Source organism: Lissotriton helveticus, chromosome 8, assembly GCF_964261635.1.
Source record: "Lissotriton helveticus chromosome 8, aLisHel1.1, whole genome shotgun sequence".
In the NCBI taxonomy this organism is placed as follows: domain Eukaryota; kingdom Metazoa; phylum Chordata; class Amphibia; order Caudata; family Salamandridae; genus Lissotriton; species Lissotriton helveticus.
Window position 1 is genome coordinate 598,666,450 of NC_136069.1, and position 24,550 is coordinate 598,690,999.

Consider the following 24,550-nt stretch of genomic DNA (forward strand, 5'->3'; position numbering starts at 1 on the left):
GTGGTTGCGCGATCTGCAGGATTCTGTGAAACCCTCTGCCGATGTCCTGCGCTGCCTGCTGGAATATTTCGTTTCCTCGAGCCCCCTGACTGCACAACCAACTCATCCAGGGATCCGTTCGGCGGGGGCAAAAATGACAGTGCATCAAGCCCAGCGCGGAATACAGTGATTCCGACACCGCTTCTTTTTCCACCTAAATGAAGAGGTGGGCTTTGGTCTTTTCAATCACTTGAAATTGGAAGTATTTCTAACGAAACATCAACGCCAGTATAGACCTCGCCATCTTGTGTGCAGGGGCCTCTGTAGAACGCCGCTGGCCAGCGTTGTATAAATGTCCAGAACCCCCCTGAAAATGAAAAGCAGAGGCCGCAGTAGGGGAGTAAAGCGGAGATTCTTTATTCCAAGATTATGCAGCAGCGGGCGTATGCATTTCGGCCCAGTGGCCTCGTCAGCGCCCAGAGTGGAACAGGAAAGGGAGGTGTAATCACATAGGTGTGTCTTATCCCAACTGAAATAGTAAAAGTTTGCTCCGCCCCTATCTGTGATTTGTATCACCTGTGACAGTTCCTGGAGTATCGAAATGACTGCAAGTCCCAGAATGCAGTTGTAAGTCAGGATCAGGCGGCCCAGTGGTTGCGCGATCTTCAGGATTCTGTGAAACCCTCTGCCGATGTCCTGCGCTGCCTGCTGGAATATTTCGTCTCCTCGAGCCCCCTGACTGCACAACCAACTCATCCAGGGATCCGTTCGGCGGGGGCAAAAATGACAGTGCATCAAGCCCAGCGCGGAATACAGTGATTCCGACACCGCTTCTTTTTCCACCTGAGTGAAGAGGTGGGCTTTGGTCTTTTCAATCACTTGAAATTGGAAGTATTTCTAACGAACCATCAACGCCAGTATAGACACGCCATCTTGTGTGCAGGGGCCTCTGGAGAACGCAGCTGGCCAGCGTTGTATAAATGTCCAGAACCCCTCCGAAAATGAAAGGCAAAGGCCGTAGTAGGGGAGTAAAGCGGAGATTCTTTATTCCAAGATTCTGCAGCAGCGGGCGTATGCATTTCGGCCCAGTGGCCTCGTCAGCGCCCAGAGTGGAACAGGAAAGGGAGGTGTAATCACATAGGTGTGTCTTGTCCCAACTGAAATAGTTCGCTCCGCCCCTATCTGTGATTTGTATCACCTGTGACAGTTCCTGGAGTATCAAAATGACTGCAAGTCCCAGAATGCAGTTGTAAGTCAGGATCAGGCGGCCCAGTGGTTGCGCGATCTTCAGGATTCTGTGAAACCCTCTGCCGATGTCCTGCGCTGCCTGCTGGAATATTTTGTCTCCTCGAGCCCCCTGACTGCACAACCAACTCATCCAGGGATCCGTTCGGCGGGGGCAAAAATGACAGTGCATCAAGCCCAGCGCGGAATACAGTGATTCCGACACCGCTTCTTTTTCCACCTGAGTGAAGAGATGGGCTTTGGTCTTTTCAATCACTTGAAATTGGTAGTATTTCTAACGAAACATCAACGCCAGTATAGACCACGCCATCTTGTGTGCAGGGGCCTCTGTAGAACGCCGCTGGCCAGCGTTGTATAAATGTCCAGAACCCCCCTGAAAATGAAAGGCAGAGGCCGCAGTAGGGGAGTAAAGCGGAGATTCTTTATTCCAAGATTCTGCAGCAGCGGGCGTATGCATTTCGGCCCAGTGGCCTCGTCAGCGCCCAGAGTGGAACAGGAAAGGGAGGTGTAATCACATAGGTGTGTCTTATCCCAACTGAAATAGTAAAAGTTCGCTCCGCCCCTATCTGTGATTTGTATCACCTGTGACAGTTCCTGGAGTATCGAAATGACTGCAAGTCCCAGAATGCAGTTGTAAGTCAGGATCGGGCGGCCCAGTGGTTGCGCGAGCTTCAGGATTCTGTGAAACCCTCTGCCGATGTCCTGCGCTGCCTGCTGGAATATTTCGTCTCCTCGAGCCCCCTGACTGCACAACCAACTCATCCAGGGATCCGTTGGGCGGGGGCAAAAATGACAGTGCATCAAGCCCAGCGCGGAATACAGTGATTCCGACACCGCTTATTTTTCCACCTGAGTGAAGAGGTGGGCTTTGGTCTTTTCAATCACTTGAAATTGGAAGTATTTCTAACGAACCATCAACGCCAGTATAGACACGCCATCTTGTGTGCAGGGGCCTCTGGAGAACGCAGCTGGCCAGCGTTGTATAAATGTCCAGAACCCCTCCGAAAATGAAAGGCAAAGGCCGTAGTAGGGGAGTAAAGCGGAGATTCTTTATTCCAAGATTCTGCAGCAGCGGGCGTATGCATTTCGGCCCAGTGGCCTCGTCAGCGCCCAGAGTGGAACAGGAAAGGGAGGTGTAATCACATAGGTGTGTCTTGTCCCAACTGAAATAGTAAAAGTTTGCTCCGCCTTTATCTGTGATTTGTATCACCTGTGACAGTTCCTGGAGTATCGAAATGACTGCAAGTCCCAGAATGCAGTTGTAAGTCAGGATCAGGCGGCCCAGTGGTTGCGCGATCTGCAGGATTCTGTGAAACCCTCTGCCGATGTCCTGCGCTGCCTGCTGGAATATTTCGTCTCCTCGAGCCCCCTGACTGCACAACCAACTCATCCAGGGATCCGTTCGGCGGGGGCAAAAATGACAGTGCATCAAGCCCAGCGCGGAATACAGTGATTCCGACACCGCTTCTTTTTCCACCTAAATGAAGAGGTGGGCTTTGGTCTTTTCAATCACTTGAAATTGGAAGTATTTCTAACGAAACATCAACGCCAGTATAGACCTCGCCATCTTGTGTGCAGGGGCCTCTGTAGAACGCCGCTGGCCAGCGTTGTATAAATGTCCAGAACCCTCCTGAAAATGAAAGGCAGAGGCCGCAGTAGGGGAGTAAAGCGGAGATTCTTTATTCCAAGATTCTGCAGCAGCGGGCGTATGCATTTCGGCCCAGTGGCCTCGTCAGCGCCCAGAGTGGAACAGGAAAGGGAGGTGTGTCTTGCCCCAACTGAAATAGTAAAAGTTCGCTCCGCCCCTCTGTGATTTGTATCACCTGTGTCAGTTCCTGGAGTATCGAAATGACTGCAAGTCCCAGAATGCAGTTGTAAGTCAGGATCGGGCGGGCCAGTGGTTGCGCGATCTGCAGGATTCTGTGAAACCCTCTGCCGATGTCCTGCGCTGCCTGCTGGAATATTTCGTCTCCTCGAGCCCCCTGACTGCACAACCAACTCATCCAGGGATCCGCTCGGCGGGGGCAAAAATGAGTGCATCAAGCCCAGCGCGGAATAAAGTGATTCCGACACCGCTTCTTTTTCCACCTGAATGAAGAGGTGGTCTTTGGTCTTTTCAATCACTTGAAATTGGAAGTATTTCTAACGAAACATCAACGCCAGTATAGACCACGCCATCTTGTGTGCAGGGGCCTCTGTAGAACGCCGCTGGCCAGCGTTGTATAAATGTCCAGAACCCCTCCGAAAATGAAAGGCAGAGGCCGCAGTAGGGGAGTACAGCGGAGATTCTTTATTCCAAGATTCTGCAGCAGCGGGCGTATGCATTTCGGCCCAGTGGCCTCGTCAGCGCCCAGAGTGGAACAGGAAAGGGAGGTGTAATCACATAGGTGTCTTGTCCCAACTGAAATAGTCTTGTCCCAACTGAAATAGTAAAAGTTTGCTCCGCCCCTATCTGTGATTTGTATCACCTGTGACAGTTCCTGGAGTATCGAAATGACTGCAAGTCCCAGAATGCAGTTGTAAGTCAGGATCAGGCGGCCCAGTGGTTGCGCGATCTTCAGGATTCTGTGAAACCCTCTGCCGATGTCCTGCGCTGCCTGCTGGAATATTTCGTCTCCTCGAGCCCCCTGACTGCACAACCAACTCATCCAGGGATCCGTTCGGCGGGGGGCAAAAATGACAGTGCATCAAGCCCAGCGCGGAATACAGTGATTCCGACACCGCTTATTTTTCCACCTGAGTGAAGAGGTGGGCTTTGGTCTTTTCAATCACTTGAAATTGGAAGTATTTCTAACGAACCATCAACGCCAGTATAGACACGCCATCTTGTGTGCAGGGGCCTCTGGAGAACGCCGCTGGCCAGCATTGTATAAATGTCCAGAACCCCTCCGAAAATGAAAGGCAAAGGCCGTAGTAGGGGAGAAAAAGCGGAGATTCTTTATTCCAAGATTCTGCAGCAGCGGGCGTATGCATTTCGGCCCAGTGGCCTCGTCGGCGCCCAGAGTGGAACAGGAAAGGGAGGTGTAATCACATAGGTGTCTTGTCCCAACTGAAATAGTAAAAGTTTGCTCCGCCCCTATCTGTGATTTGTATCACCTGTGACAGTTCCTGGAGTATCGAAATGACTGCAAGTCCCAGAATGCAGTTGTAAGTCAGGATCAGGCGGCCCAGTGGTTGCGCGATCTTCAGGATTCTGTGAAACCCTCTGCCGATGTCCTGCGCTGCCTGCTGGAATATTTTGTCTCCTCGAGCCCCCTGACTGCACAACCAACTCATCCAGGGATCCGTTCGGCGGGGGCAAAAATTACAGTGCATCAAGCCCAGCGCGGAATACAGTGATTCCGACACCGCTTCTTTTTCCACCTGAATGAAGAGGTGGGCTTTGGTCTTTTCAATCACTTGAAATTGGAAGTATTTCTAACGAAACAACAACGCCAGTATAGACCACGCCATCTTGTGTGCAGTGGCCTCTGTAGAACGCCGCTGGCCAGCGTTGTATAAATGTGCAGAACCCCTCAGAAAATGAAAGGCAGAGGCCGCAGTAGGGGAGTAAAGTGGAGATTCTTTATTCCAAGATTCTGCAGCAGCGGGTGTATGCATTTCGGCCCAGTGGCCTCGTCAGCGCCCAGAGTGGAACAGGAAAGGGAGGTGTAATCACATAGGTGTGTCTTGTCCCAACTGAAATAGTTCGCTCCGCCCCTATCTGTGATTTGTATCACCTGTGACAGTTCCTGGAGTATCGAAATGACTGCAAGTCCCAGAATGCAGTTGTAAGTCAGGATCAGGCGGCCCAGTGGTTGCGCGATCTTCAGGATTCTGTGAAACCCTCTGCCGATGTCCTGCGCTGCCTGCTGGAATATTTCGTCTCCTCGAGCCCCCTGACTGCACAACCAACTCATCCAGGGATCCGTTCGGCGGGGGCAAAAATGACAGTGCATCAAGCCCAGCGCGGAATACAGTGATTCCGACACCGCTTCTTTTTCCACCTGAGTGAAGAGATGGGCTTTGGTCTTTTCAATCACTTGAAATTGGTAGTATTTCTAACGAAACATCAACGCCAGTATAGACCACGCCATCTTGTGTGCAGGGGCCTCTGTAGAACGCCGCTGGCCAGCGTTGTATAAATGTCCAGAACCCCCCTGAAAATGAAAGGCAGAGGCCGCAGTAGGGGAGTAAAGCGGAGATTCTTTATTCCAAGATTCTGCAGCAGCGGGCGTATGCATTTCGGCCTAGTGGCCTCGTCAGCGCCCAGAGTGGAACAGGAAAGGGAGGTGTAATCACATAGGTGTGTCTTATCCCAACTGAAATAGTAAAAGTTTGCTCCGCCCCTATCTGTGATTTGTATCACCTGTGACAGTTCCTGGAGTATCGAAATGACTGCAAGTCCCAGAATGCAGTTGTAAATCAGGATCGGGCGGCCCAGTAGTTGCGCGATCTTCAGGTTTCCGTGAAACCCTCTGCCGATGTCCTGCGCTGCCTGCTGGAATATTTAGTCTCCTCGAGCCCCCTGACTGCACAACCAACTCATCCAGGGATCCGTTGGGCGGGGGCAAAAATGACAGTGCATCAAGCCCAGCGCGGAATACAGTGATTCAGACACCGCTTCTTTTTCCACCTGAATGAAGAGGTGGGCTTTGGTCTTTTCAATCACTTGAAATTGGAAGTATTTCTAACGAAACATCAACTCCAGTATAGACCACGCCATCTTGTGTGCAGGGGCCTCTGTAGAACGCCGCTGGCCAGCGTTGTATAAATGTCCAGAACCCCTCCGAAAATGAAAGGCAGAGGCCGCAGTAGGGGAGTAAAGCGGAGATTCTTTATTCCAAGATTCTGCAGCAGCGGGCGTATGCATTTCGGCCCAGTGGCCTCGTCAGCGCCCAGAGTGGAACAGGAAAGGGAGGTGTAATCACATAGGTGTGTCTTGTCCCAACTGAAATAGTAAAAGTTCGCTCCGCCCCTATCTGTGATTTGTATCACCTGTGACAGTTCCTGGAGTATCGATATGACTGCAAGTCCCAGAATGCAGTTGTAAGTCAGGATCGGGCGGACCAGTGGTTGCGCGAGCTTCAGGATTCTGTGAAACCCTCTGCCGATGTCCTGCGCTGCCTCCTGGAATATTTTGTCTCCTCGAGCCCCCTAACTGCACAACCAACTCATCCAGGGATCCGTTCGGCGGGGGCAAAAATGACAGTGCATCAAGCCCAGCGCGGAATACAGTGATTCAGACACCGCTTCTTTTTCCACCTGAATGAAGAGGTGGGCTTTGGTCTTTTCAATCACTTGAAATTGGAAGTATTTCTAACGAACCATCAACGCCAGTATAGACACGCCATCTTGTGTGCAGGGGCCTCTGGAGAACGCCGCTGGCCAGCGTTGTATAAATGTCCAGAACCCCTCCGAAAATGAAAGGCAGAGGCCACAGTAGGGGAGTAAAGCGGAGATTCTTTATTACAAGATTCTGCAGCAGCGGGCGTATGCATTTCGGCCCAGTGGCCTCGTCAGCGCCCAGAGTGGAACAGGAAAGGGAGGTGTAATCACATAGGTGTCTTGTCCCAACTGAAATAGTCTTGTCCCAACTGAAATAGTAAAAGTTTGCTCCGCCCCTATCTGTGATTTGTATCACCTGTGACAGTTCCTGGAGTATCGAAATGACTGCAAGTCCCAGAATGCAGTTGTAAGTCAGGATCAGGCGGCCCAGTGGTTGCGCGATCTTCAGGATTCTGTGAAACCCTCTGCCGATGTCCTGCGCTGCCTGCTGGAATATTTCGTCTCCTCGAGCCCCCTGACTGCACAACCAACTCATCCAGGGATCCGTTCGGCGGGGGCAAAAATGACAGTGCATCAAGCCCAGCGCGGAATACAGTGATTCCGACACCGCTTCTTTTTCCACCTGAGTGAAGAGGTGGGCTTTGTTCTTTTCAATCACTTGAAATTGGTAGTATTTCTAACGAAACATCAACGCCAGTATAGACCACGCCATCTTGTGTGCAGTGGCCTCTGTAGAACGCTGCTGGCCAGCGTTGTATAAATGTGCAGAACCCCTCAGAAAATGAAAGGCAGAGGCCGCAGTAGGGGAGTAAAGCGGAGATTCTTTATTCCAAGATTCTGCAGCAGCGGGTGTATGCATTTCGGCCCAGTGGCCTCGTCAGCGCCCACAGTGGAACAGGAAAGGGAGGTGTAATCACATAGGTGTGTCTTATCCCAACTGAAATAGTAAAAGTTTGCTCCGCCTTTATCTGTGATTTGTATCACCTGTGACAGTTCCTGGAGTATCGAAATGACTGCAAGTCCCAGAATGCAGTTGTAAGTCAGGATCGGGCGGCCCAGTGGTTGCGCGAGCTTCAGGATTCTGTGAAACCCTCTGCCGATGTCCTGCGCTGCCTGCTGGAATATTTCGTCTCCTCGAGCCCCCTGACTGCACAACCAACTCATCCAGGGATCCGTTGGGCGGGGGCAAAAATGACAGTGCATCAAGCCCAGCGCGGAATACAGTGATTCCGACACCGCTTCTTTTTCCACCTGAATGAAGAAGTGGTCTTTGGTCTTTTCAATCACTTGAAATTGGAAGTATTTCTAACGAAACTTCAACGCCAGTATAGACCACGCCATCTTGTGTGCAGGGGCCTCTGTAGAACGCCGCTGGCCAGCGTTGTATAAATGTCCAGAACCCCCCTGAAAATGAAAGGCAGAGGCCGCAGTAGAGGAGTAAAGCGGAGATTCTTTATTCCAAGATTCTGCAGCAGCGGGCGTATGCATTTCGGCCCAGTGGCCTCGTCAGCGCCCAGAGTGGAACAGGAAAGGGAGGTGTAATCACATAGGTGTCTTGTCCCAACTGAAATAGTCTTGTCCCAACTGAAATAGTAAAAGTTTGCTCCGCCCCTATCTGTGATTTGTATCACCTGTGACAGTTCCTGGAGTATCGAAATGACTGCAAGTCCCAGAATGCAGTTGTAAGTCAGGATCGGGCGGCCCAGTGGTTGCGCGAGCTTCAGGATTCTGTGAAACCCTCTGCCGATGTCCTGCGCTGCCTGCTGGAATATTTCGTCTCCTCGAGCCCCCTGACTGCACAACCAACTCATCCAGGGATCCGTTGGGCGGGGGCAAAAATGACAGTGCATCAAGCCCAGCGCGGAATACAGTGATTCCGACACCGCTTCTTTTTCCACCTGAATGAAGAAGTGGGCTTTGGTCTTTTCAATCACTTGAAATTGGAAGTATTTCTAACGAAACATCAACTCCAGTATAGACCACGCCATCTTGTGTGCAGGGGCCTTTGTAGAACGCCGCTGGCCAGCGTTGTATAAATGACCAGAACCCCTCCGAAAATGAAAGGCAAAGGCCGTAGTAGGGGAGTAAAGCGGAGATTCTTTATTCCAAGATTCTGCAGCAGCGGGCGTATGCATTTCGGCCCAGTGGCCTCGTCAGCGCCCAGAGTGGAACAGGAAAGGGAGGTGTAATCACATAGGTGTGTCTTGTCCCAACTGAAATAGTAAAAGTTTGCTCCGCCTTTATCTGTGATTTGTATCACCTGTGACAGTTCCTGGAGTATCGAAATGACTGCAAGTCCCAGAATGCAGTTGTAAGTCAGGATCAGGCGGCCCAGTGGTTGCGCGATCTGCAGGATTCTGTGAATCCCTCTGCCGATGTCCTGCGCTGCCTGCTGGAATATTTTGTCTCCTCGAGCCCCCTGACTGCACAACCAACTCATCCAGGGATCCGTTCGGCGGGGGCAAAAATGACAGTGCATCAAGCCCAGCACGGAATACAGTGATTCCGACACCGCTTTTTTTTCCACCTAAATGAAGAGGTGGGCTTTGGTCTTTTCAATCACTTGAAATTGGAAGTATTTCTAACGAAACATCAACGCCAGTATAGACCACGCCATCTTGTGTGCAGGGGCCTCTGTAGAACGCCGCTGGCCAGCGTTGTATAAATGTCCAGAACCCCCCTGAAAATGAAAGGCAGAGGCCGCAGTAGGGGAGTAAAGCGGAGATTCTTTATTCCAAGATTCTGCAGCAGCGGGCGTATGCATTTCGGCCCAGTGGCCTCGTCAGCGCCCAGAGTGGAACAGGAAAGGGAGGTGTAATCACATAGGTGTGTCTTGTCCCAACTGAAATAGTAAAAGTTTGCTCCGCCTTTATCTGTGATTTGTATCACCTGTGACAGTTCCTGGAGTATCGAAATGACTGCAAGTCCCAGAATGCAGTTGTAAGTCAGGATCAGGCGGCCCAGTGGTTGCGCGATCTTCAGGATTCTGTGAAACCCTCTGCCGATGTCCTGCGCTGCCTGCTGGAATATTTCGTCTCCTCGAGCCCCCTGACTGCACAACCAACTCATCCAGGGATCCGTTCGGCGGGGGCAAAAATGACAGTGCATCAAGCCCAGCGCGGAATACAGTGATTCCGACACCGCTTCTTTTTCCACCTGAGTGAAGAGGTGGGCTTTGGTCTTTTCAATCACTTGAAATTGGAAGTATTTCTAACGAACCATCAACGCCAGTATAGACACGCCATCTTGTGTGCAGGGGCCTCTGGAGAACGCAGCTGGCCAGCGTTGTATAAATGTCCAGAACCCCTCCGAAAATGAAAGGCAAAGGCCGTAGTAGGGGAGTAAAGCGGAGATTCTTTATTCCAAGATTCTGCAGCAGCGGGCGTATGCATTTCGGCCCAGTGGCCTCGTCAGCGCCCAGAGTGGAACAGGAAAGGGAGGTGTAATCACATAGGTGTCTTGTCCCAACTGAAATAGTCTTGTCCCAACTGAAATAGTAAAAGTTTGCTCCGCCCCTATCTGTGATTTGTATCACCTGTGACAGTTCCTGGAGTATCGAAATGACCAAGTCCCAGAATGCAGTTGTAAGTCAGGATCAGGCGGCCCAGTGGTTGCGCGATCTTCAGGATTCTGTGAAACCCTCTGCCGATGTCCTGCGCTGCCTGCTGGAATATTTCGTCTCCTCGAGCCCCCTGACTGCACAACCAACTCATCCAGGGATCCGTTCGGCGGGGGGCAAAAATGACAGTGCATCAAGCCCAGCGCGGAATACAGTGATTCCGACACCGCTTATTTTTCCACCTGAGTGAAGAGGTGGGCTTTGGTCTTTTCAATCACTTGAAATTGGAAGTATTTCTAACGAACCATCAACGCCAGTATAGACACGCCATCTTGTGTGCAGGGGCCTCTGGAGAACGCAGCTGGCCAGCGTTGTATAAATGTCCAGAACCCCTCCGAAAATGAAAGGCAAAGGCCGTAGTAGGGGAGTAAAGCGGAGATTCTTTATTCCAAGATTCTGCAGCAGCGGGCGTATGCATTTCGGCCCAGTGGCCTCGTCAGCGCCCAGAGTGGAACAGGAAAGGGAGGTGTAATCACATAGGTGTGTCTTGTCCCAACTGAAATAGTAAAAGTTTGCTCCGCCTTTATCTGTGATTTGTATCACCTGTGACAGTTCCTGGAGTATCGAAATGACTGCAAGTCCCAGAATGCAGTTTTAAGTCAGGATCGGGCGGCCCAGTGGTTGCGCGATCTTCAGGATTCTGTGAAACCCTCTGCCGATGTCCTGCGCTGCCTGCTGGAATATTTCGTCTCCTCGAGCCCCCTGACTGCACAACCAACTCATCCAGGGATCCGTTCGGCGGGGGCAAAAATGACAGTGCATCAAGCCCAGCGCGGAATACAGTGATTCCGACACCGCTTCTTTTTCCACCTGAGTGAAGAGGTGGGCTTTGATCTTTTCAATCACTTGAAATTGGTAGTATTTCTAACGAAACATCAACGCCAGTATAGACCACGCCATCTTGTGTGCAGGGGCCTCTGTAGAACGCCGCTGGCCAGCGTTGTATAAATGTCCAGAACCCCCCTGAAAATGAAAGGCAGAGGCCGCAGTAGGGGAGTAAAGCGGAGATTCTTTATTCCAAGATTCTGCAGCAGCGGGCGTATGCATTTCGGCCCAGTGGCCTCGTCAGCGCCCAGAGTGGAACAGGAAAGGGAGGTGTAATCACATAGGTGTGTCTTGTCCCAACTGAAATAGTTCGCTCCGCCCCTATCTGTGATTTGTATCACCTGTGACAGTTCCTGGAGTATCGAAATGACTGCAAGTCCCAGAATGCAGTTGTAAGTCAGGATCGGGCGGCCCAGTGGCTGCGCGAGCTTCAGGATTCTGTGAAACCCTCTGCCGATGTCCTGCGCTGCCTGCTGGAATATTTCGTCTCCTCGAGCCCCCTGACTGCACAACCAACTCATCCAGGGATCCGCTCGGCGGGGGCAAAAATGACAGTGCATCAAGCCCAGCGCGGAATAAAGTGATTCCGACACCGCTTCTTTTTCCACCTGAATGAAGAGGTGGTCTTTGGTCTTTTCAATCACTTGAAATTGGAAGTATTTCGAACGAAACATCAACGCCAGTATAGACCACGCCATCTTGTGTGCAGGGGCCTCTATAGAACGCCACTGGCCAGCGTTGTATAAATGTCCAGAACCCCTCCGAAAATGAAAGGCAGAGGCCGCAGTAGGGGAGTAAAGCGGAGATTCTTTATTCCAAGATTCTGCAGCAGTGGGCGTATGCATTTCGGCCCAGTGACCTCGTCAGCGCCCAGAGTGGAACAGGAAAGGGAGGTGTAATCACATAGGTGTGTCTTGTCCCAACTGAAATAGTAAAAGTACGCTCCGCCCCTATCTGTGATTTGTATCACCTGTGACAGTTCCTGGAGTATGGATATGACTGCAAGTCCCAGAATGCAGTTGTAAGTCAGGATTGGGCGGCCCAGTGGTTGCGCGAGCTTCAGGATTCTGTGAAACCCTCTGCCGATGTCCTGCGCTGCCTGCTGGAATATTTCGTCTCCTCGAGCCCCCTGACTGCACAACCAACTCATCCAGGGATCCGTTGGGCGGGGGCAAAAATGACAGTGCATCAAGCCCAGCGCGGAATACAGGGATTCCGACACCGCTTCTTTTTCCACCTGAGTGAAGAGGTGGGCTTTGTTCTTTTCAATCACTTGAAATTGGTAGTATTTCTAACGAAACATCAACGCCATTATAGACCACGCCATCTTGTGTGCAGGGGCCTCTGTAGAACGCCGCTGGCCAGCGTTGTATAAATGTCCAGAACCCCCCTGAAAATGAAAGGCAGAGGCCGCAGTAGGGGAGTAAAGCGGAGATTCTTTATTCCAAGATTCTGCAGCAGCGGGCGTATGCATTTCGGCCCAGTGGCCTAGTCAGCGCCCAGAGTGGAACAGGAAAGGGAGGTGTAATCACATAGGTGTCTTGTCCTAACTGAAATAGTAAAAGTTCGCTCCGCCCCTATCTGTGATTTGTATCACCTGTGACAGTTCCTGGAGTATCGAAATGACTGCAAGTCCCAGAATGCAGTTGTAAGTCAGGATCGGGCGGCCCAGTGGCTGCGCGAGCTTCAGGATTCTGTGAAACCCTCTGCCGATGTCCTGCGCTGCCTGCTGGAATATTTCGTCTCCTCGAGCCCCCTGACTGCACAACCAACTCATCCAGGGATCCGCTCGGCGGGGGCAAAAATGACAGTGCATCAAGCCCAGCGCGGAATAAAGTGATTCCGACACCGCTTCTTTTTCCACCTGAATGAAGAGGTGGTCTTTGGTCTTTTCAATCACTTGAAATTGGAAGTATTTCTAACGAAACATCAACGCCAGTATAGACCACGCCATCTTGTGTGCAGGGGCCTCTGTAGAACGCCGCTGGCCAGCGTTGTATAAATGTCCAGAACCCCTCCGAAAATGAAAGGCAGAGGCTGCAGTAGGGGAGTACAGCGGAGATTCTTTATTCCAGGATTCTGCAGCAGCGGGCGTATGCATTTCGGCCCAGTGGCCTCGTCAGCGCCCAGAGTGGAACAGGAAAGGGAGGTGTAATCACAGAGGTGTCTTGTCCCAACTGAAATAGTCTTGTCCCAACTGAAATAGTAAAAGTTTGCTCCGCCCCTATCTGTGATTTGTATCACCTGTGACAGTTCCTGGAGTATCGAAATGACTGCAAGTCCCAGAATGCAGTTGTAAGTCAGGATCAGGCGGCCCAGTGGTTGCGCGATCTTCAGGATTCTGTGAAACCCTCTGCCGATGTCCTGCGCTGCCTGCTGGAATATTTCGTCTCCTCGAGCCCCCTGACTGCACAACCAACTCATCCAGGGATCCGCTCGGCGGGGGCAAAAATGACAGTGCATCAAGCCCAACGCGGAATAAAGTGATTCCGACACCGCTTCTTTTTCCACCTGAATGAAGAGGTGGGCTTTGGTCTTTTCAATCACTTGAAATTGGAAGTATTTCTAACGAAACATCAACGCCTGTATAGACCACGCCATCTTGTGTGCAGTGGCCTCTGTAGAACGCCGCTGGCCAGCGTTGTATAAATGTCCAGAACCCCTCCGAAAATGAAAGGCAGAGGCCGCAGTAGGGGAGTAAAGCGGAGATTCTTTATTCCAAGATTCTGCAGCAGCGGGCGTATGCATTTCGGCCCAGTGGCCTCGTCAGCGCCCAGAGTGGAACAGGAAAGGGAGGTGTGTCTTGTCCCAACTGAAATAGTAAAAGTTCGCTCCGCCCCTATCTGTGATTTGTATCACCTGTGACAGTTCCTGGAGTATCGAAATGACTGCAAGTCCCAGAATGCAGTTGTAAGTCAGGATCGGGCGGCCCAGTGGCTGCGTGAGCTTCAGGATTCTGTGAAACCCTCTGCCGATGTCCTGCGCTGCCTGCTGGAATATTTCGTCTCCTCGAGCCCCCTGACTGCACAACCAACTCATCCAGGGATCCGCTCGGCGGGGGCAAAAATGACAGTGCATCAAGCCCAGCGCGGAATAAAGTGATTCCGACAGCGCTTCTTTTTCCACCTGAATGAAGAGGTGGTCTTTGGTCTTTTCAATCACTTGAAATTGCAAGTATTTCTAACGAAACATCAACGCCAGTATAGACCACGCCATCTTGTGTGCAGGGGCCTCTGTAGAACGCCGCTGGCTAGCGTTGTATAAATGTCCAGAACCCCTCCGAAAATGAAAGGCAGATGCCGCAGTAGGGGAGTAAAGCGGAGATTCTTTATTCCAAGATTCTGCAGCAGCGGGCGTATGCATTTCGGCCCAGTGGCCTCGTCAGCGCCCAGAGTGGAACAGGAAAGGGAGGTGTAATCACATAGGTGTGTCTTGTCCCAACTGAAATAGTAAAAGTTCGCTCCGCCCCTACCTGTGATTTGTATCAGCTGTGACAGTTCCTGGAGTATCGAAATGACTGCAAGTCCCAGAATGCAGTTGTAAGTTGGGATCGGGCGGCCCAGTGGTTGCGCGAGCTTCAGGATTCTGTGAAACCCTCTGCCGATGTCCTGCGCTGCCTGCTGGAATATTTCGTCTCCTCGACCCCCCCCCCCTGACTGCACAACCAACTCATCCAGGGATCCGTTCGGCGGGGGCAAAAATGACAGTGCATCAAGCCCAGCGCGGAATACAGTGATTCCGACAGCGCTTCTTTTTCCACCTGAATGAAGAGGTGGGCTTTGGACTTTTCAATCACTTAAAATTGGAAGTATTTCTAACGAAACATCAACGCCAGTATAGACCTAGCCATCTTGTGTGCAGGGGCCTCTGTAGAACGCCGCTGGCCAGCGTTGTATAAATGTCCAGAACCCCTCCGAAAATGAAAGGCAGAGGCCGCAGTAGGGGAGTAAAGCGGAGATTCTTTATTCCAAGATTCTGCAGCAGCGGGCGTATGTATTTCGGCCCAGTGGCCTCGTCAGCGCCCAGATTGGAACAGGAAAGGGAGGTGTGTCTTGCCCCAACTGAAATAGTAAAAGTTTGCTCCGCCCCTATGTGTATCACCTGTGACAGTTCCTGGAGTATCGAAATGACTGCAAGTCCCAGAATGTAGTTGTAAGTCAGGATCGGGCGGCCCAGTGGTTGCGCGAGCTTCAGGATTCTGTGAAACCCTCTGCCGATGTCCTGCGCTGCCTGCTGGAATATTTTGTCTCCTCGAGCCCCCTAACTGCACAACCAACTCATCCAGGGATCCGTTCGGCGGGGGCAAAAATGACAGTGCATCAAGCCCAGCGCGGTATACAGTGATTCCGACACCGCTTCTTTTTCCACCTGAATGAAGAGGTGGGCTTTGGTCTTTTCAATCACTTGAAATTGGAAGTATTTCTAACGAACCATCAACGCCAGTATAGACACGCCATCTTGTGTGCAGGGGCCTCTGTAGAACGCCGCTGGCCAGCGTTGTATAAATGTCCAGAACCCCTCCGAAAATGAAAGGCAGAGGCCGCAGTAGGGGAGTAAAGCGGAGATTCTTTATTCCAAGATTCTGCAGCAGAGGGCGTATGCATTTCGGCCCAGTGGCCTCGTCAGCGCCCAGAGTGGAACACGAAAGGGAGGTGTAATCACATAGGTGTGTCTTGTCCCAACTGAAATAGTAAAAGTTCGCTCCGCCCCTATCCGTGATTTGTATCACCTGTGACAGTTCCTGGAGTATCGAAATGACTGCAAGTCCCAGAATGCAGTTGTAAGTCAGGATCGGGCGGCCCAGTGGCTGCCTGAGCTTCAGGATTCTGTGAAACCCTCTGCCGATGTCCTGCGCTGCCTGCTGGAATATTTCGTCTCCTCGAGCCCCCTGACTGCACAACCAACTCATCCAGGGATCCGCTCGGCGGGGGCAAAAATGACAGTGCATCAAGCCCAGCGCGGAATACAGTGATTCCGACAGCGCTTCTTTTTCCACCTGAATGAAGAGGTGGTCTTTGGTCTTTTCAATCACTTGAAATTGGAAGTATTTCTAACGAAACATCAACTCCAGTATAGACCACGCCATCTTGTGTGCAGGGGCCTCTGTAGAACGCCGCTGGCCAGCGTTTTATAAATGTCCAGAACCCCTCAGAAAATGAAAGGCAGAGGCCGCAGTAGGGGAGTAATGCGGAGATTCTTTATTCCAAGATTCTGCAGCAGCGGGCGTATGCATTTCGGCCCAGTGGCCTCGTCGGCGCCCAGAGTGGAACAGGAAAGGGGAGGTGTAATCACATAGGTGTCTTGTCCCAACTGAAATAGTAAAAGTTTGCTCCGCCCCTATCTGTGATTTGTATCACCTGTGACAGTTCCTGGAGCATCGAAATGACTGCAAGTCCCAGAATGCAGTTGTAAGTCAGGATCAGGCGGCCCAGTGGTTGCTCGATCTTCAGGATTCTGTGAAACCCTCTGCCGATGTCCTGCGCTGCCTGCTGGAATATTTCGTCTCCTCGAGCCCCCTGACTGCACAACCAACTCATCCGGGGATCCGTTCGGCGGGGGAAAAAATGACAGTGCATCAAGCCCAGCGAGGAATACAGTGATTCCGACACCGCTTCTTTTTCCACCTGAGTGAAGAGGTGGGCTTTGGTCTTTTCAATCACTTAAAATTGGAAGTATTTCTAACGAAACATCAACGCCAGTATAGACCACGCCATCTTGTGTGCAGGGGCCTCTGTAGAACGCCGCTGGCCAGCGTTGTATAAATGTCCAGAACCCCTCCGAAAATGAAAGGCAGAGGCCGCAGTAGGGGAAGCGGAGATTCTTTATTCCAAGATTCTGCAGCAGCGGGCGTATGCATTTCGGCCCAGTGGCCTCGTCAGCGCCCAGAGTGGAACAGGGAAGGGAGGTGTGTCTTGTCCTAACTGAAATAGTAAAAGTTCGCTCCGCCCCTATCCGTGATTTGTATCACCTGTGACAGTTCCTGGAGTATCGAAATGACTGCAAGTCCCAGAATGCAGTTGTAAGTCAGGATCGGGCGGCCCAGTGGTTGCGCGAGCTTCAGTATTCTGTGAAACCCTCTGCCGATGTCCTGCGCTGCCTGCTGGAATATTTTGTCTCCTCGAGCCCCCTAACTGCACAACCAACTCATCCAGGGATCCGTTCGGCGGGGGCAAAAATGACAGTGCATCAAGCCCAGCGCGGTATACAGTGATTCCGACACTGCTTCTTTTTCCACCTGAATGAAGAGGTGGGCTTTGGTCTTTTCAATCACTTGAAATTGGAAGTATTTCTAACGAACCATCAACGCCAGTATAGACACGCCATCTTGTGTGCAGGGGCCTCTGTAGAACGCCGCTGGCCAGCGTTGTATAAATGTCCAGAACCCCTCAGAAAATGAAAGGCAGAGGCCGCAGTAGGGGAGTAAAGCGGAGATTCTTTATTCCAAGATTCTGCAGCAGTGGGCGTATGCATTTCGGCCCAGTGGCCTCGTCAGCGCCCAGAGTGGAACAGGAAAGGGAGGTGTAATCACATAGGTGTGTCTTGTCCCAACTGAAATAGTAAAAGTTCGCTCCGCCCCTACCTGTGATTTGTATCACCTGTGACAGTTCCTGGAGTATCGAAATGACTGCAAGTCCCAGAATGCAGTTGTAAGTCAGGATTGGGCGGCCCAGTGGTTGCGCGAGCTTCAGGATTCTGTGAAACCCTCTGCCGATGTCCTGCGCTGCCTGCTGGAATATTTCGTCTCCTCGACCCCCCCCCCCCCTGACTGCACAACCAACTCATCCAGGGATCCGTTCGGCGGGGGCAAAAATGACAGTGCATCAAGCCCAGCGCGGAATACAGTGATTCCGACAGCGCTTCTTTTTCCACCTGAATGAAGAGGTGGGCTTTGGACTTTTCAATCACTTAAAATTGGAAGTATTTCTAACGAAACATCAACGCCAGTATAGACCTAGCCATCTTGTGTGCAGGGGCCTCTGTAGAACGCCGCTGGCCAGCGTTGTATAAATGTCCAGAACCCCTCCGAAAATGAAAGGCAGAGGCCGCAGTAGGGGAGTAAAGCGGAGATTCTTTATTCCAAGATTCTGCAGCAGCGGGCGTATGTATTTCGGCCCAGTGGCCTCGTCAGCGCCCAGATTGGAACAGGAAAGGGAGGTGTGTCTTGCCCCAACTGAAATAGTAAAAGTTTGCTCCGCCCCTATGTGTATCACCTGTGACAGTTCCTGGAGTATCGAAATGACTGCAAGTCCCAGAATGCAGTTGTAAGTCAGGATCAGGCGGCCCAGTGGTTGCGCGATCTTCAGGATTCTGTGAAACCCTCTGCCGATGTCCTGCGCTGCCTGCTGGAATATTTCGTCTCCTCGAGCCCCCTGACTGCACAACCAACTCATCCAGGGATCCGTTCGGCGGGGGCAAAAATGACAGTGCATCAAGCCCAGCGAGGAATACAGTGATTCCGACACCGCTTCTTTTTCCACCTGAGTGAAGAGGTGGGCTTTGGTCTTTTCAATCACTTAAAATTGGAAGTATTTCTAACGAAACATCAACGCCAGTATAGACCACGCCATCTTGTGTGCAGGGGCCTCTGTAGAACGCCGCTGGCCAGCGTTGTATAAATGTCCAGAACCCCTCCGAAAATGAAAGGCAGAGGCCGCAGTAGGGGAAGCGGAGATTCTTTATTCCAAGATTCTGCAGCAGCGGGCGTATGCATTTCGGCCCAGTGGCCTCGTCAGCGCCCAGAGTGGAACAGGGAAGGGAGGTGTGTCTTGTCCTAACTGAAATAGTAAAAGTTCGCTCCGCCCCTATCCGTGATTTGTATCACCTGTGACAGTTCCTGGAGTATCGAAATGACTGCAAGTCCCAGAATGCAGTTGTAAGTCAGGATCGGGCGGCCCAGTGGCTGCCTGAGCTTCAGGATTCTGTGAAACCCTCTGCCGATGTCCTGCGCTGCCTGCTGGAATATTTCGTCTCCTCGAGCCCCCTGACTGCACAACCAACTCATCCAGGGATCCGCTCGGCGGGGGCAAAAATGACAGTGCATCAAGCCCAGCGCGGAATACAGTGATTCCGACAGCGCTTCTTTTTCCACCTGAATGAAGAGGTGGTCTTTGGTCTTTTCAATCACTTGAAATTGGAAGTATTTCTAACGAAACATCAACGCCAGTATAGACCACGCCATCTTGTGTGCAGGGGCCTCTGTAGAACGCCGCTGGCCAGCGTTGTATAAATGTCCAGAACCCCTCCGAAAATGAAAGGCAGAGGCCGCAGTAGGGGAGTAAAGCGGAGATTCTTTATTCCAAGATTCTGCATCAGTGGGCGTATGCATTTCGGCCCAGTGGCCTCGTCAGCGCCCAGAGTGGAACAGGAAAGGGAGGTGTAATCACATAGGTGTGTCTTGTCCCAACTGAAATAGTAAAAGTTCGCTCCGTCCCTATCTGTGATTTGTATCACCTGTGACAGTTCCTGGAGTATCGAAATGGCTGCAAGTCCCAGAATGCAGTTGTAAGTCAGGATCGGGCGGCCCAGTGGTTGCGCGAGCTTCAGGATTCTGTGAAACCCTCTGCCGATGTCCTGCGCTGCCTGCTGGAATACTTCGTCTCCTCGAGCCCCCTGACTGCACAACCAACTCATCCTGGGATCCGTTCGGCGGGGGCAAACATGACAGTGCATCAAGCCCAGCGCGGAATACAGTGATTCCGACACCGCTTCTTTTTCCACCTGAATGAAGAGGTGGGCTTTGGTGGGCTTTGGTCTTTTCAATCACTTGAAATTGGAAGTATTTCTAACGAAACATCAACGCCTGTATAGACCACGCCATCTTGTGTGCAGGGGCCTCTGTAGAACGCCGCTGGCCAGCGTTGTATAAATGTCCAGAACCCCTCCGAAAATGAAAGGCAGAGGCCGCAGTAGGGGAGTAAAGCGGAGATTCTTTAATCCAAGATTCTGCAGCAGCGGGCGTATGCATTTCGGCCCAGTGGCCTCGTCAGCGCCCAGAGTGGAACAGGAAAGGGAGGTGTAATCACATAGGTGTGTCTTGTCCCAACTGAAATAGTAAAAGTTCGCCCCTATCTGTGATTTGTATCATCTGTGACAGTTCCTGGAGTATCGAAATGACTGCAAGTCCCAGAATGCAGTTGTAAGTCAGGATCGGACGGCCCAGTGGTTGCGCTAGCTTCAGGATTCTGTGAAACCCTCTGCCGATGTCCTGCGCGGCCTGCTGGAATATTTCGTCTCCTCGAGCCCCCTGACTGCGTGGGTTGAAATCAAAGATAATTTATTCCAAAAACGACCAGACGCGTTTCGGCGGACAAGTCTGATATATATATATATATATATATATATATTCTTTACCACACCAAACTTTTCCATTCAAAGAAGGCGCTGACTCCGTGAATCTCAGTTCAAAACGTTTTTATTCCATGTTCAGTTGCTGCTCAGACGCGTTTCGGCGGCTTGCTCCCGCCTTGCTCACTAACATATATATATATATATATATATATATATATATATATATATATGAGCGGTGGTGGGAGTAGATGCCGGGCGGTGACGTGGGAAGGGGCAGGGTGGGGCATAGTAATCTATGGATTACGGAGGATTACGAGTTAGTAAACATATAAATAAATAAAACTAATTTTGTTGCGTGCACTGCATCGCATTTGGCAATGCAGTTTGCGCAACGATATTAGTTTTATTTACATGTTTACTTGCCTGTAATCCATAGATTACTACCCCCCACCCTGTCCCTCCCCGCCCTTGCAGAGTGGACCCAGTTGCTGGCGTGGACCCAGTTGCTGGAGGGCACATGGATGAAGAATGCAGAGGAGAGACCACAGACGCTGAAAGGTTGCTCAAGGTCAAAAGAAAGATGCTGACTCAAGGCTGAAATGGCAGCGCTCCTGCGGTTGAAGAAGGTCGACCTTTTCGTGTCTCGATGAATCCCTCGGAGCAGAGGGATCTAGGAAAAGATTTTGCCAGACGTCAAGACGCTGTTTACGCGAGAACTACATGAGAAAGAACAGGTGGGCCTCTTCGATTCCAAGGATGAAGAGACCACTGGGACAGAGAAGCAGAGTCTAAGCAGCAGGATCTCAATGCCGAATCCCCAGAGGAAGAAGTTGACAGCTTCCGCTTGAGGCCCACGCCTCTGGAGGACCTCTTCATGTACAATGGATTGATCAGGAGGGCGGCAGACACATGGATGAGGGATGAATCTTATTTCCTTTTTGAAACCCCTTATGCAACCCCAGCAGGTGAACCTATACCTGCTCGCCCATGCTTCCCAGCGTTATAGACCAGGGCAAGGAAGTCTTTGAGGAGCCTGCCACAGGCAGGGCAATTTCTTCTTGAATGGAGAAGAAATATAAACATTCTACTCAAGACCTCCGGTAAATCAAGGGGAATGTACCAGTAGACTCTTATCATAGTGGTCACAACCAGAAAGTAGAATAACGCCCCCACATCGACCAGCCCACAGCCACCTTGTGCAACCTGGGCATCCCCACACACCTTCCTGAAACATTTCTGTCTGGACATCCATTGGAACAAGAAAACACAGGTGGGACACATTTTACTGCAACACTTGTTTGTCGATTCTGCCACATTGCAATCCATCATTCACGCAGCGATGTGTGCTTCTCTGGGATCAGATGCACATTATGTGAAAACAGAAAAGGAGTCCTACTGAAAAACAAAATTGTTACTTACCTGTAGGAGTAGTTTTGCAGCTTGAACAGTTTTCTGGATTCGCATACGTCCCCTTGCCTCCCCAGAAAAAGGAGGAAAGCAAATAGGTGAGGAGAACAATTCGAGACAAGAGGAAGTTAAAGAAAGAGAAATGGGGAAAGGACAGAGGAAAAAGAATCTGAACATGGCAGCAGCTCACAAGAACTTCCGGGAGCAGTCAAATGTCACACAAGGGATGGACTTACCACTAAATGGTGGTTGATGACGCCCTCTCACACAAATAAAACCGAATGACAAAACGCAATTCCAGCTACAACCACTAGATGGTGGAATAGGTGCACAGCATGTTAATCCAGAAAAATCTTCATGCTGCAAAACTACTCCTACTGGTAAATAACCATTTTGGTTCCAGTGGTGATATGGCAGCAATTAAACGGTTTGTTAGGTCTCGCCTAGCGATGCTGCACGAAAGCGCTGTCGCTAGAGCGATCTATTATGGACTTGCTTTGGAAGGGAGACAGAACATGTGCACGCGCAGGAAGGACTGCAATTATGAACGCGCCCGTGAACACGCACGTACAAACATGCGATGTGCACATCTCCTGTCCCCCTTCCGTCCTCGCAAGCCTCATGCAATTTAATTTTTTTTAATGCGCGCTCCAACTGCGGCGTGCTTTACATGTACAGCATGCCCCACTTACCGGCTCTTGTGGGGATTCTGCGCTGCTCCCTGGCTGGTCTTGCGTCTTCAGCCGGTCACTGCAGCAACACGCGGGGCTCCGTCTTGCTCACAGGAGCCCCGCCTGAAATCCTGCTTTGGCAGCACCATGCGGCATTCACGAAGGCGGGGTGGGCTCACGCCGGACTTCCTCTACTGCTTTTGAATTTATTTTTGCCTTTATTTTTGCCTTGGGCGCTTTGGCAGCCCCCTCCCTGGGCCACACGAGCAGCGCAGCACTCATTGAAGTATGGCGGCTTTTCAAGTCCGCAAGCGCCGCCACTGGGCATGAGCTGAAGGCCACGCGCCGCCAGACTGACTCGATACGTTAGAATGTGGGTGAAAAGTTCCAGGTACCGCGCATGCGCGGGCAGCCCTCGCCCTCCCAGGTCTCCTCCCTGGCCCAGATGTGGAGCTGCTTTTAAGAGGTGCAGGGCGCCTGGGGCTCCGGCAGTGCTAGTCACCTCACAGCTCTCTCTGACAGCCATGTCGTACCAGGCCCCCTTCGATACCAACGTCATGACCCTGACCCGCTTCGTGATGCAGGAGGGCAGGAAGGCCATGGGGACGGGAGAGATGACCCAGCTGCTCAACTCCCTCTGCACGGCTGTCAAAGCCATCTCCTCAGCCGTCAGGAAAGCGGGGCTTGCGCACCTTTAAGTGGACTCCTCGGCGCGAGCCTCCGGCCCGTGCAGGGCACGCACTCTGTGCAACCTCACACAGCATGCACGTTCACTCAGGGTGCACATCCGCACACAGGCTCTCTCTTTGAAACACATCCTTACAAGCATTTCTCATTCATACACACATGTACACACTCAGTCTCACGCCCAGCTCTCACACAGAAACCGCACGCTGACACACACCCACAAAAAGGCAGTGACCGATACAGACGATAAGTGCACCTACACACTGTCACCAAAGACTTGGAAACTGCCCGTCCCTCCCTCTCAACCACACACATTCATACATGAACACAGGCAGTCTCAAACATTTAATCACACTCAAAGACGCACACACTCCACACACATACAGCTCACACAGGAACGCTCACTATCTATCTCATTCTCTCTCCCTCTCTCTCGTGCACACACACTTTGTCCAGGGTTTTAAGCGGGGGCAGGTTGCAATAGGTCTGGTATTACTAAATGTTGAGCTATTGTTGTTGCATTATTATTAGCAATGCCAATAGCTCAAACTTTTATAATGCGAGACCTATTGCATTGCAAATGCCTATTTTTTTTTTAGAGCTGTGATGCGATTACACTGACTAACAGGGATTTGGTTATATGTTTATTACATCCCATTAGAATCTCCAAGTCTGGTGTGCCCCATAACTCGTCTTAATATCATTCTTCTGGATTGCAGATTTATTGGAAAGTAGTGCCATTATATGTAACTGTTACATCTTCTCTTCCAACCTATGTTGGTGGTTTATTGAAATTGTTGATTGTTTTTCATTAGGTGAATATTTTAAAGCTGATGAAAATGCTGACCAGTCTCAAGAAAGCTTAAGCTCCTCATCTCTTAGACGGAAGTTGTTTTTGGATGGAAATGGAAGTGGATCTGAAAGTTCATCACCGCCTTCGCCCCAAGATGTTGCGTGTGATACCAGTCCAGCACCCCATGGAGTTCTTTATTCAATCGATCTGTCACCAGTTAGGTGCAAAAGTCCTATGCAAACTCCTAGTTCAGTAAGAAACATTTACCTTTTTCTTTCTCTCTTTTTTGGTTACACTCTGAAGATGTTCGTATGCAAGCACTTTTGTACCACAAAATGATTGGCCATAATTTTGAAACTAACTGATAATTATGTAAACTGGATGAGCCCACAATCTCAGCCTAACATGTGACTTGTATTCTGACATTTTGAACCAGCAAGGGAGCACTTTGGAGTAGTTAATGCCCTTCTGAAAGTGTTCGGGTACGTAGAGAATGTGTGAACTCTTGACCTTCAAGTTTTTTGATAAACGAAGAATGACGGAGTTCTTCTTGCAGAGAAAAATAAAAGTGTGTATATATATATTATCAATGCTCGAAGGTGTCCACCTTTTGAGTAGCACACGAACGGCAGCTTGGTTTATGTATAGGTGAGGACGGGGATCCACTCGTAGACGTCGCTCCGTACGGGATCTGCCCGATGCATTTCGAAGCTCCATATGCTTCTCTTCAGGGGCTTTAACGGAAGCAGTGTGTGCAACCTCCAACCC

General features: G+C 50.9%; 1 protein-coding gene across 1 annotated transcript in view; it reads left to right on the forward strand.

Annotated features, from left to right (window-relative positions):
- Positions 1-24,550, forward strand: part of BORA (BORA aurora kinase A activator) — a 411,259-nt gene that overhangs the window by 290,330 nt on the left and 96,379 nt on the right. Inside the window, 1 exon segment of the mRNA XM_078657420.1 lies at positions 23,805-24,034. Coding sequence (XP_078513546.1) covers positions 23,805-24,034 — 230 coding nt within the window.